This window comes from Microcaecilia unicolor, chromosome 6, assembly GCF_901765095.1.
Source record: "Microcaecilia unicolor chromosome 6, aMicUni1.1, whole genome shotgun sequence".
In the NCBI taxonomy this organism is placed as follows: Eukaryota; Metazoa; Chordata; class Amphibia; order Gymnophiona; family Siphonopidae; genus Microcaecilia; species Microcaecilia unicolor.
Genome location: NC_044036.1, coordinates 264,565,530 through 264,578,809, shown reverse-complemented (window position 1 = coordinate 264,578,809; position 13,280 = coordinate 264,565,530). Strand labels below are relative to the sequence as shown.

General features: G+C 43.6%; 1 protein-coding gene across 7 annotated transcripts in view; it reads left to right on the top strand.

Annotated features, from left to right (window-relative positions):
* The window catches only part of STRBP (spermatid perinuclear RNA binding protein), a 482,484-nt gene that overhangs the window by 397,144 nt on the left and 72,060 nt on the right, over window positions 1-13,280 (top strand). For all 7 annotated transcript variants that reach the window (XM_030207341.1, XM_030207340.1, XM_030207342.1 and 4 more), the window contains one exon: window positions 5,332-5,540. In XM_030207341.1, the coding sequence (XP_030063201.1) occupies window positions 5,332-5,540 (209 nt within the window). The remainder of the gene's footprint in view (window positions 1-5,331; window positions 5,541-13,280) is intronic.

The following is a 13,280-nucleotide window of genomic DNA, read 5'->3' as shown; positions in this document are numbered from 1 at the left end:
GTTATATGTAGTGGGAGCATCCATTTTAGAACCATTAAACATCTACTGTATCACCGGGGTTGGCACAGCAACATAAATGTTTGTCAGACATTTCAGAAATATTTATTTTTCATAAACTGTCACAAGAATCATATATTCCTTACCAGTTTCATATTTTGGGGGGGAGCATAAACCACTAGAGTATCACCCTCATCTCTCTCCAGTGGATTGCTGCTCAGTACAAGCACTTTTCTGAAACTTGGACATCCCGGCTAGCAGTTGTAAATCCCAGTGTTTATCTTTACACATCAAGGCGCATTCCCCTTCTGAAATGGGGAATGCATGTTTATTTTTTAGGACCGCCTAAAACATACATACCACACCCCTTTGTTATATGTATGTTTTTTAGTTTGACATCTAAAATCCTGATTTTACAAGCTGGGATATAGATATTTATGGAATATAAATGTCTAAATGCACATTGAAAATGAAAATGGTGCTTCTAAGATAAGCTCCTATATCATAAAGCAAAAATCTGCAATCTGGTGGCCAGACAAGAATAGAGGGATCTATCTAACCTGAAGCCCGAGTCCCAAACCCCAAGTTTCCAGTAGCTGTGGCTTCAGTGGTAACCCCAGAACTGATATCACCAGGTTCATGGGAGAATATTATGACCTTTGGTGCTCTGTGCTACATGGCTGCAAGCATAGAGCCAAAGGGGCATGCCTTTCTTCTTTGAAACCTAATCAGAGCCTAAGTTGGTGCTGAGTGATTTTGAAGGACTGGAAGAGGATTTGCTAAATGGGATGAGTAACTGGCTTGTCAAGTGTTAACGGAAAGAGAAAGGAGAAAGTAAAGTTCACTGGGGAACCTAAAAACATTGTTATTGACCAGGTGAATTCATATGTCAAGACTGGTGTTGGAGACTCTCCTATTGAGATTGTTTCTTTTCACATGGAAGGGGAATTGTCTTGTAGTGTGGTGGAGAACGTGTCATTAAGTCCAGTTCTCAGGTCACCTCTTCTGAAACCAACAGATAATTATGGGAAGGTGTGAACAAGATTTCATCTCCCCCTGAAGAAAATGGTCATCCATCTAAAGATGGTAATCTAAATTCATCTAAATTAAGACTATTCCACGTGATGTGTTAGATATTTCAGAATCTCCTGTAGAGGGTCGTGTTTCCTCTGTGGGATTATTGAAACCAGTAGGTTTTTTTTTTTTTCTGGGAATGTAAACACAATCACTTCTGCAGTTATGCCTAAGGAGGTTGCTAACATCTGCCTTTGACATTTAGTCTCAAAGATGGAGCAGACGTTGATTGATCGCTGTTCTCGGTTTTGTTCCTTTTCTGGTGACGTAGTGGCCAAGTTTAAGACTTTGGAATAAGAAATGTGGGGGGGGGGGGGACAAAATCAGTGATAAGATCAGCCTTGTAAGAATACATGTGATGAAATGAAATCAGTACTGTTTTAGGAAGGGTGACGTGTTATTGAAAAATAGGATGGAGGGTTTGGAAAATACTGTTCATTATGAGATTTTTTTTAATTTTCCCTATTGAGACGCTGAATTATTTCTCTGACATTTTTAAATTGGAAACTTATTTCCATCCAGTTATTTCTTGAGCCTTTTGTATAGTGGGCTTGATTAAAAGACTGGAGCCTGGAATAAGGCAGATTCCAGTATGGTACTTTGAATTTAACTGCCTGTTTGGAGACCTCAATCAGGAAAGAAGCAATAGGGCCACATTGGTGGCAACTTTCATGTTGTCCTCAGATTGAGATAAAATCTTATGCCTTTATTTTGATGCTAGGTCATTAAATTTTCATGGCCTTAAGATATTTTTTTTCTAGATGTAGCACCTAGGACTCAGCAGATTGTGTAAGTTTCTTCGATTCCATGCCAAGCAAGGTTCTTGCTCTGGGCATGGCTTTCTTTTTGAAATTTCCAAGGAAGAAGTGTTTTCTTAAGTATAAGAGAGAAATCAGGACTGGCTCAAGACATGAGCTGGGTGAGGCACTATCTCAGGGGCATGAAAGCTCAAAGGCACCAAAACAGTGGCGTAGCCAGACTGCCAATTTTGGGTGGGCCTGAACCCAAAGTGGGTGGGCACAAAATTTTCTCTCTACCCCCCCCCCCCCCCCCCCCCCCCCCCAGCAAAATGTAGTCACACTCAGATGCATTTGTCACACAGGGTAAAGTGCTGCTTTTCAGTGCATCAGATTTCAGACAATTTATTTAATAGCCTTAACACCCTTTTCAGTGAGCTTTCAGAGGCCAAAACCTCCTGCCTCAGGTCAATATGATGCTGTTACGGTATCCTCTCCTGACCTAAGGAAGGAAGTATTGGTCTCTGAAACTTTATTAACACCATATTACTTTATCCTAAATTAAAAATAAAATTATTTTCTTTACCTTTGTTGTATGGCCATTTACTTTTTCTCATTGTGTTGTTCCCAGTCTCTAGATTCTGCTTTCCTTCGTTTTCGCTTGACTCTTCTGCCAGGGTTTCCTGGCCATTTGTCATTTTTCTCTCCTTTTTCTTTGCTTTCTTCAATATTTTTCTGCCTCTCTCTGTGTCCAGATTTAATTCATTCTTACTATCCATTCTTTAATTTCCTTCATCTACTTATGGCTTTTAATCTTTTTCTCACCCTTGTTCTCCCCATGCCCCTTCCTCTTATTCTCCAATCTTTCACTACTCCCCCTTTCCATGCAGCAGCTCTCCTCTTTCTCTCCCCATCCTTCCAGTGTCTCCCCTCTCTCTCCCCATCCTTCCAATAGTCTCCCCTCTTTCTTTCTGCATCCTTCCATCCAGTGTCACCTCTTTCTCCCTACCCTTCCATCCAGCGTCTTCCCTCTTTCTCTCCCCATCCTTCCACCCATCTACCCTCTCTCCTGATCCTTCCATCTAATGTCTCTCTCCCTCCTTCTAACCAGTGTCTATCTCTCTACCCTTTTCTGTTCAGTGTCCCTTCTCTCTCCACATCCTTCCACTCTCCCCTTTTTCTCTGCATCCTTTCATCCATCTCCCCTCTTTCTCTGCCATCCTCCCATCTGTTTTCCCTCTTTCTCTCCCCATCCTCCGTTTTCCCTCTTTCTCTGCCATCCTGCCATCTGTTTTCCCTCTCTCTCCACATCCTTCCATTTTCCCTCTTTCTCTGCCATCCTCCCATCTGTTTTCCCTCTTTCTCTCCTCATCCTTCCATTTTCCCTCTTTCTCTGCCATCCTCCCATCTGTTTTCCCTCTTTCTCTCCACATCCTTCCATTTTCCCTCTTTCTCTGCCATCCTCCCATCTGTTTTCCCTCTTTCTCTCCCCATCCTCCGTTTTCCCTCTTTCTCTGCCATCCTCCCATCTGTTTTCCCTCTTTCTCTCCACATCCTTCCATTTTCCCTCTTTCTCTGCCATCCTCCCAGCTGCTATGAATGCTGAGCTAACAAGGCAGGCTTTTGGTGCAGGGGCGTAGCTACGGGTGGGCCTGGGTGGGCCCAGGCCCACCCAATTCCAGCCCAGGCCCGCCCAGCGCCAGCGCCCATTGCCGGCCACTGCTGCTTTTCTTGATGAGCAGCAGGGCCGGCGCTACAAAAAGAAGAAGCGCTCAGCTGACTGAGCTGAGCGCCAACGCGTCGCTAACCCGACGAGAAAAAATGTTTTAAAAAAAACGCGGCACTGCAGGCAGCCTCGAAGCATTGGCTGCTGGCTCTGCAGGCTCCTTCCGTCTCTTACGTCACTGCCCCTGCTTCACTACAGGGGCAGTGATGTAAGAGACGGGAGGAGCCTGCACAGAGCCAGCAGCCAATGCTTCGAGGCTGCCTGCGGTGCCGCATTTTTTTTAAAACATTATTTCTTGTCCTTAGCGACGCGTTGGCGCTCAGCTCAGTCAGCTGAGCGCTTCTTCTTTTTGTAGCGCCGGCCCTGCTGCTCATCAAGAAAAGCAGCAGTGGCCGGCAATGGGCGCTGGCGCTGGGCGGGCCTGGGCTGGAATTGGGTGGGCCTGGGCCCACCCAGGCCCACCCGTAGCTACGCCCCTGCACCAAAAGCCTGCCTTGTTAGCTCAGCATTCATAGCAGCAAGAGCATGTATTACTCTCAGCCTTACACTGTAAGCACAGCTACCAGTACCTCCTCAGATTTAAACACGAGAATAGGTAGTTCCTGTTTTCATGTTTAAACTTGAGGGGGTGCCAGCAGCTTAGCATAGCGGTCAGAGCAAAGCAGCATGTCTTGTGGCTGTAAAAGATCAGGTAGAACCAATTCAGATTGGGAAAGGGGGGTTAGTGATGTCAGAGAAACAGGTAGATAAAAGCACCAAAGCTCAGCACTAGGAGGAATATGTATTTCCTGAACCTGAGCATTTTGAAGAGTTTATTTATAGGAACTGACTTTAGATGACTGTAGAGGAGAGGAGGTTTTGAGAATTTGAAACTACTGGTCAGTGGGTAATTAATTGCTGGTCAGTGGGTAATTAAGTAGAGTCTGTGAGCATGTAGTAATATTTTTTATGACTACTTTTCCCCATATTTTTGTGATTGAGATATAAAGGAATATTTCTTATTGTTTTCCTCATTGTATGTAAAAGCACTGCCTCTCTCTGGGTGTATAAGATTGTTGGATTCTGTTTTTCTTTTGTAATTTAATGTGAATTTTATAAAATGTAAATTAAAAAGTCTGCAATTTGTATTTGTTACTACTACTTTCCAAACATTCTTTAGGAGACTGCCGCATTATATTGGCAGTTGCAGTTTAAAGATGGCTTCAGTCAGTTTTGTTCACAGCATATAATGGCCTTTGTCAATCAGAAGGCAGCTTTTTAGTAAAAGATCAGCTTTTCTATTTTTAAGGATGATCTGTCTTTGATTAACTTAAATTCTGTTTTGGTCAAAGTTTATTGCTGTCTTTTTGAACAAACTTGGTAATTTCGATTGACAAAAACCCGTATTTAATGTTGTAAGCCGATTGATTTCAAATTGCCTATTTTGGTTTTGTAAGTGCATAAGGACGGCCATCCAGTAGTCGTAGTGTAACCATGTTCAGATTACTCTTAACAAAACTGGATGTATGCCCTAAGAATATAATACAAAGTTGGCGTTGGGGTGTAAATAATAATGTATTTTGGATGCTGTATATATTTTATTGAACCAGTCAAAAGGAATTACATTACCTGTGTGTTCAGGGTTTGTTTTTTGTTGTTTTTTTCTGGGACTGGTATAGCAATGACACTTTTTAATCAAGTTAATAATTTAGTAGTTTTGTAGAACATCCCAAATAGGAAAAGGGGGGGCTAATTTAAAATATAGTATTTTATTTCACTTTGAGTTTGTTCTTTTTTTTTTTTGTCTTTTTGCAATAGTCCTAGACAGCAAAATAATGGATGCAAACCAGCCAATGAATGCGCTGATGAGACTGAATCAGATCAGGCCTGGACTTCAATATAAGCTTCTCTCGCAGTCGGGTCCTGTCCATGCTCCAGTCTTCACAATGTCTGTAGATGTTGATGGTACAACATATGAAGCCTCAGGGCCATCCAAGAAAACAGCCAAGTTGCATGTAGCAGTCAAGGTGAATCAATTGTATGTCCTCTCCTAACTGGTTAGCAGGAACATCCATAGTCTGCCATCTTCATCGTCTTGTAGGAAACTCTTAGGAGGCCGATGCTCAGAACTCCCACTGTAAAGCCAACAACGCAGAACCCATACCGTCAGAACAGCACACAAAGCTAGCTCGCCAATGTTCAAAGGAAATGGTGTTCAAATTATATGTGTGCTGTAAAAGCAAAAGCAAGAGAGGAATGTGATTGGCATATGCGAGAAGAGTTTCATGGTAAGCTCAGCTCTTGTGCACATGCGCCAGGCAGACCTGAAAGTGAAGCACACATTAGTGCCTGTTTTCTTCATCTTTAAATATAAGCTTTTTCAATTATTTTTTTACTTGGAAGGCTTATATTTAAGCACAGAAAACCGGCACCAATGTGTGCTTTCGCTTTCGGGTTTGCTCTGACTCGCACACATTTGTCTCTCACTACCAGCACTTAGGGACTTCCACAGGCTTCCTTCTGCTTCCAAATTAAATAAAAACTGCCAGAGCTTCTTTTTACACATCTTAATGCCTGCTCTGAGCTGGCACTAGGTTTTCAGCAGTAAGTGCGGCTTTGTTTTATGCATTGTTCTCTGAGCATTGGGAGGGAATAGGAAATGACCTCATTAACATCTGTTTGAATGCATTTGCATGCTATTTGCGCTAATGTTTGTTGCACACATTGTCTCCGGTACTGGAGTCCTCTGAGCATTCTGCACTCACTAAAGCTGGTGCTAATCGCTGCTAGCGCCGCCATTATATTTTAAGCATCGGCCCGTAATAGTACAGACATCAGTTAACCTGTAAGAATAAAAATGTAGACTAACATGTTTTAATTTGGCTCCCTCAGTTTCAGAATTTATCATCATAACAATAAAAAAAAAATTTCAAGCAAATGAGATTCCTCTTGAAGCTTATAATAAAATCCAAAATGGCCTAAACTTCTGTACCCTCAAAGTCATTCTCCAAGGATAAGCAGGATGATGATCTTCTTAACTCTTGGGTGATGTCATCTGATAGAGCCTACGCAGGAAGTCTCTCCAGCATCTATTCTAGAAGCTTTTAATAGTGTCTCGCCATTCATGTGCATGCCTTCCTGCCTGTCACTGTCACACAAGACCAGTTCAGTCTGCCTCCACCTTCCTCAACATCAAGCATCTTTAGAGTCCATCGGGATCAGGCGTCATCTGATTCCCCACCCCCTACTCCCTCCAAGGATCAGGAAGAATTGGTCCTCAGGAAGTATTTTTTCACGGAGAGAGTAGTGGATGCTTGGAATGCCCTCCCGTGGGAGGCGGGGATAGTGCTGGACAGACTTGTACGGTCTGTGCCAGAGCCGGTGGTTGGGAGGCAGGGTTGGTGGTGGGGAGGTGAGGATAGTGCTGGGCAGACTTATACGGTCTGTGCCTGTGCCAGAGCCGGTGGTTGGGAGGCGGGGATAGTGCGGGGCAGACTTATACGGTCTGTGCCCTGAAGAGCACAGGTACAAATCAAAGTAGGGTATACACAAAAAGCAGCAAATATGAGTTATCTTGTTGGGCAGACTGGATGGACCGTGCAGGTCTTTTTCTGCCGTCATCTACTATGTTACTATGTCTTTTTCCACTGAGCAGATCGAATGCCTTCAATTCTCCACAGCTTGCATCAGAAAGTTGTTCCTGAACTGTTTAATTCGTCTTTGTTTTTCCCTCATTGTGTAAGTGCTATCATGTCGCTCAGGGCCTCTCCGCAGTGCAGTAGTCCCCCTTAGATAGGTTTTTGGCACTAAGTTTCCTCGAGTCCTTTGATTTTGCTATGATTATTTTTTCCTGACATGTCCCACAAAACTCCATGGCTTTAAGAAGTGTTCCAGATGCAACAGGGCCATATCCATCACAGATACACATAATTAGTGCTTGCAATTCGTGATCCCTCTTCTGGTAATCTCTGTTCACAGGTGTCGAGGAGAGGGATCAAGAGTCATGAGAAACTTTTTGGCGCCCAGAAGTCCTCTCCGTCAGTGTCAGCGTCGACATCAAGGGGGCCTCCACCTTCCTCAACATCAAGCATCTTTAGAGTCCATCGGGATCAGGTGTCGTCTGATTCCCCACCCCCTACTCCCTCCAAGGATCAGGAAGGATTGGTCCTCATCTGTGCTGAGGGATTCTGATGTAATACATTGGGCAAAAGCTAAGCCGCATCAACATTGATCCCCCTCAAAGCATGGCTCACCCTCCAGGAAATTAGAAGGAGTGTGTAAGTCTCTGAAGACCCAGCACCTGATAACCCCAGGTGTATCTGAAGGACATGACCAAACAGACTTATTTGTTAATAACAGCAGAAAGATAGCTAGGAAATTTCATCCAAAAAGCCAGGGCCAAGACATTGGACATCCTCCTTTGGATGCAATATAGAAACATAGAAAAATGAAGGCAGATAAAGATTATATGGCCTATCAAATAGGCCCATCCATGCTATGAAGCTTTTATAAATAAAGATGTAGGAAATTTTCCTCTCTTTACAGCAGGTCAATAAGAATGTTGACGTGATTTATCAAGTCCAAAAGGTTCAGGGATTCGAGAAGCTCCAGCTTCTTTACCATTCCATGGCAGTTGAATTTGCTCTCAAAAGAGTTCCAAGACTCACTCCTGGGTGCCCCTGAGGAGAAGGTAAGGATCTTGGAGTCTTTGGGGAAAAAGATTTTATAGAATGCTATGCTAACATCCCACATTGCTTCTTACTAGCTCTTAATGAGTATGCCCTTGGTGTGCATTGTGACGGAGTTCAGAAACCCTTCCCCAGCAAAGGCTAATGAGCTCTGTCAGCTAGTAGCTAAAAATTAGGAGTGCAGAAGTACATGGTCAAGCAACCTATAATACTTTTGATACAGCATCAAGGTCCTCCACTGTGGGGATTGGGATGCACAGACCTGCATGGCTGCGTGCCTCTGATCTCCAGCCAGATGTACAGGAGAAGCTGGCAGACATTTTGTGCTGTAAGGATAATTGTTTTGGTAACAAGGTATAGTGGGATGCAGACCTCTTGAAAGAGCACTGAGGTACAATGAAGACATTCTGCAGGCCCACTCTCAGTTCAGCCTCATCATCCATGAGGTATTTCAGCAAAGCATACTAGCACACAGAATAACAAACCCTCGCAATCCAAGCAAACAACACAACGAAGGTGACAAATAATCACAAGATGACACTCTACAAGTTCAAATGTTTATTGTCATCCAAGACTCGACATGGGCTATGTTTCAGCCACTAGACCTGCATCAGGAGTCTCAATAGAATGTATGTAATGACAAAGTTGTGATGTGCAATAAACAAAACAGCAAATGCCAGCCCACACTGGTTATTGAATAACAAGCACTCGCAGCATCATAACTGTTCTGTGAAATACTTGACCAAGTGTTTTTCAATAACCAGTGCGAGTTGGCATTTGCCTTTTCATTTTTTTTGCTGCACATCACAACGTTGTCATTACATAAATCCTATTGAGACTCCTGATGCAGGCCTTGTGGCCGAAACATGGCCCATGTTAAGTCTTAGATGACAATAAACATTTGAACTTTGTAGAGTGTCGTCATGTGATTATTTGTCACCTTTGCTGTATTGGTTTGTGTGTATTTCAGTAGAGGGCATTGGAGATCCTACTAGTCTCACAAGCATAGGTATCCTCCCCCTTTCCACCCTGCCAAGGGTGACTCAGGCCTCACTCTCAAATGAGACAGCAGAGGACCTAGAAATCCCAAGCAGCTCCCCAGTCAAAACAAGGGGTGAGCTTTTGACTGACTCTAGAACAGTATCACCTCAGTTCCAGTAACCCTCCTAGATGACCTTCTGGTTCGAAGGAGGCAAGGTGGCCCATTTTAACTTCAGACCAGTGGGTTCTGAAAACAGTCCAGACAGATTAGTCTTCATTTGGAAAATACTCCTCTAAATTGCTCACCAGGAGCATCAAAAGTAAGCTGTCAGCATCAGAAACTGTCTTCCGTCTTGCAAACCAGTGCAGTCGAACCTGTTCATCAGGGGCAAGAGGAAAGGGATTTTATTCCAAGTACTTCCATCCCAGCAAGCCCAGAGGGATATCATACAATCTTAGACCTAAGGGCCCTGAATAAATATCTGACCAAACAAAAAGTTCAGGATGGTGTCTCTCTGCATCCTTCTTACCACGATTCAGAAAAGAGATTGGCTTGTCTCTCTGGACTTAAAGGATGCCTGTACCTGCATATGGATACATCCAAGTACCAGTATTATATACTGTCATTTGATCTCACGTTAGCTCCCAGAATGTTCACAAAATGCTTAGCAGTCATCAAAGTGTTTTTACACAGATGGGAGTGCATGTGTTTCTCTACTTGGACAATTGGCAGATCAAGAACACAGAGAAGAAGCAAAAGAATCAATGTGCAAAACCATTCAGATGTTGGAACTACCTCTAGTCCCTAGCTCAACCATCCCAACACTTGAAGTTAATAGGAGCTCTGTTGGATATGACTCAAGCGTGCTCTGCTCTCCTTTAGGAGCGGATAGAGTCTCAAGCTTTATTAAGTTATGGAAGTATAGTATCAGCTTGGCAGATGTTGAGAATGCTGGGCTACTTTGCCTCCACTTTTCATGTAATGCCCATGGCACACCTTGGACTCAATAGACACTGTCTTCACAATGGTTGCAGACCAGAGAGAACCTGCAAGATGTGATATCTGTCATGACTACTCTCATGGAGTCCCCTGTATTGGTGACTTATTCACAAAAGTGTGCCCTTCCAAATTCCTCCAGGTCAGAAGACTCTAACGATGGATGCATCAAACCTGGGTTGGGGAACTCATGTAGAAGGTCTCCACACTCAAGGTCTGTGGTCTGCTCAGGAGAGTATGTATCATATAAATCTCCTGGAGCTAAGAGCAATCCGGAACATTCTAAAGGGCTTTCAGAGATCAGTTGGCGATCCAGATTTTTCTAATTGAAACAGACAATCAGTTTGCAATGTACTGTGTCAACAAGCAGGGAGACACAGGCAGTGTACCTCATGTGTCAGGAAGCAGTCAGGATGTGGAAATGGGCCATCTCACATGGGATGACGTGCAGTGTCATCTGGTGGGGAAAGACTATCTAGAAGTCAAACTGACTTGAGTTATGCAACCTCATGAGTGGTCCTTGGACATGGGTGTAGCTCAGATGATTTTTAAGAGTGGGACATACTTTTTGCCTCTCACCTCAATAAAAAGGTTCCTCAGTTCTTCCCTAAATAAGGATCTCACAGAAAACATGCCTCAGATGCCTTTCTTCTCATTGGGGAATGGGTTTTCTGTTCACCTCTCCTCCTACCTCTCTATAGTGACGATCTTCTGAAACTCAATTAGTACCAAGGAACCATGATCCTGATCGCACCTCATTGACCAAGGCAGATATGGTCCCTTCTTCTTCCAGAGCTAACCTCTGAAGATCTGTGGAGACTGGAGTGTTTCCCAGGATGGAGGATCCCTCCTGCATCCAGTCCCTAGCTCTCACAGCTCAGATGTTGAGAGGTTAGTAGTTGATTCCTTCATCCTAATAGAGAGCATCTCCAAAGTTGTGCTGCCTTCCAGGAGAGATTCCACTAGGAATTCATATGGTTTCAAATGAAAGAGATTTGAATCTGGTATGAGGGCAAAGCCCTAGATTCTTTTTCCTGTCCTACACAACTGTTTGAATAATTTCTACAACTATCAGAATTGGGTCTTAACACTGAATCAGTTAGGGTTCAACTCAGTGCAATTGGCACTCTTCACCGTATAGAAGGTAAATCTATGTCTGCTCAGCCTTTAGTTCGCTTTATGTGGGACTTGCTTCTATTGAAGCCTCCCATCAAGCCCCTTATGGTTTCATGTAATCTCAATGTAATTTTTACCTCAGCCACTGAAAGCTCCTTTTGAGCCACTTGATACCTCTCATCTGAAGTACCTGACCTAGAAGGTCTTATTTTTGGTGGCAGTCACTTCAGCACACAGAGTCGGTGATCTCAAGACTGTAGTAGCTGATCCACCTTATACAAATTTTTACAACAGTAGAATAGTCAGCCTCAGGAAAGATGTTAGGAAGTATTTTTTCACGGAGAGGGTGGTGGATGCTTGGAATGCCCTCCTGCGGGAGATGGTGGAGATGAAAACGGTAACGGAATTCAAACATGCGTGGGATATGCATAAAGGAATCCTGTGCAGAAGGAATGGATCCTCAGAAGCCTAGCCGAAATTGGGTGGCGGAACAGGTGGGGGGAAGAGGGGTTGGTGGTTGGGAGGCGAGGATAGTGGAGAGCAGACTTATACGGTCTGTGCCAAAGCCAGTGATGGGAGGTGGGACTGGTGGTTGGGAGGCGGGAAGTACTGCTGCGCAGACTTGTACGGTCTGTGCCCTGAAAAAGGCAGGTACAAATCAAGGTAAGGTTTACACATATGTTGTCTTGTTGGGCAGACTGGATGGACCATGCAGGTCTTTTTCTGCCGTCATCTACTATGTTACTATCCCAAGTTTCTTTGTAAGGTGGTGTCAAAATTCTTTCTTAATCAGGCAGTTGATCTACCAACATTTTTCCTTAGGCTGTATGCCTGTTAAGGTGAAAGAGGACTACACACTTTGGATGCAAGAGAGCCTTGTCCTTCTATCTGGAGCGAACTAAAGCCCATAGAAAATCTACCCATTTTTTTTTTGTTTGTTTCTTTTGCTCCAAAGAGGATGGTGGCTGCCATCAGCAAATGCACACTTTCAAGATGGTTAGGGGATTGCATTTCCTTTACTTATGCTCAAGCTGGGCTGACTAGAGCAGGGGTGGGCAACTACAGTCTTCAAGGGTCACAACCCAGTTGAGGTTTCAAGATTTCCACAATGAATATGCATGAGATTTGATTTGCATGTACTGCTTCCACTGTATGCAAATAGACCTCATGCATATTATTGTGGAAATTTTAAAAACTTGAGGACTGTGGTTGCTGACCCCTCCTGTAGAGGGTCATATCACACTTATAATATCAGAGCCATGGCTGCATTGCTTGCTTACTTGAGATCAGCCTCTAGAGAGGACAGCTGCAATGTGGACTTCAGTCCATACATTCGCATCTTATTACTATTTGGAACAGAATTCCCGATGTAACAGTCAGTCAGACAGTTCTTCAAAATCTCTTTGGGGTCTAGAATCCAACTCTATTCTCCTAGGCCCATTTCTTCGTATTCCAGACTGCCTAAATTAAAATAAAATTTTAAATCTATCTACCGTCATTTTGATAGAGATGTTTTCCTGGCTTTGCTTGTTGCAATCCTCATTATTTTGCTCTTTTTTTGTTCAAGGCAGCCAGCCTGGTAGCTATGGATTCCCAAAAGTAAGAGTATTATCATCCTGCTTGTCCTTGGAGAAGACAAAGTTACTCCCTTGTAGCAGGTGTTCTCTGAGGACAGAAGGATAGATATGCTTACTCACCCTTCCGCTTCACCTTGGAGTGGAATTCTATCAGCTATCCATACTAAACTGAACTGGTCATTTTTTTATTTGAATAAAGACCTTGTTCAACAACACCATCTGAGAGAGGAGTTTTTTTGATCCACTGTTTGTTTGCTTGGCTCACACAGCAGTGACAGGTGTAAAGGTATGTGCATGCACAATGAGGCGCTTCCAAAAGTTCTAGAATAGATGATGGGGAGTGTTCCTGCATGGGCTCCATCACATGATGTCACCCAAGATAATTCATCTCGCTGCCCTCAGAGAACA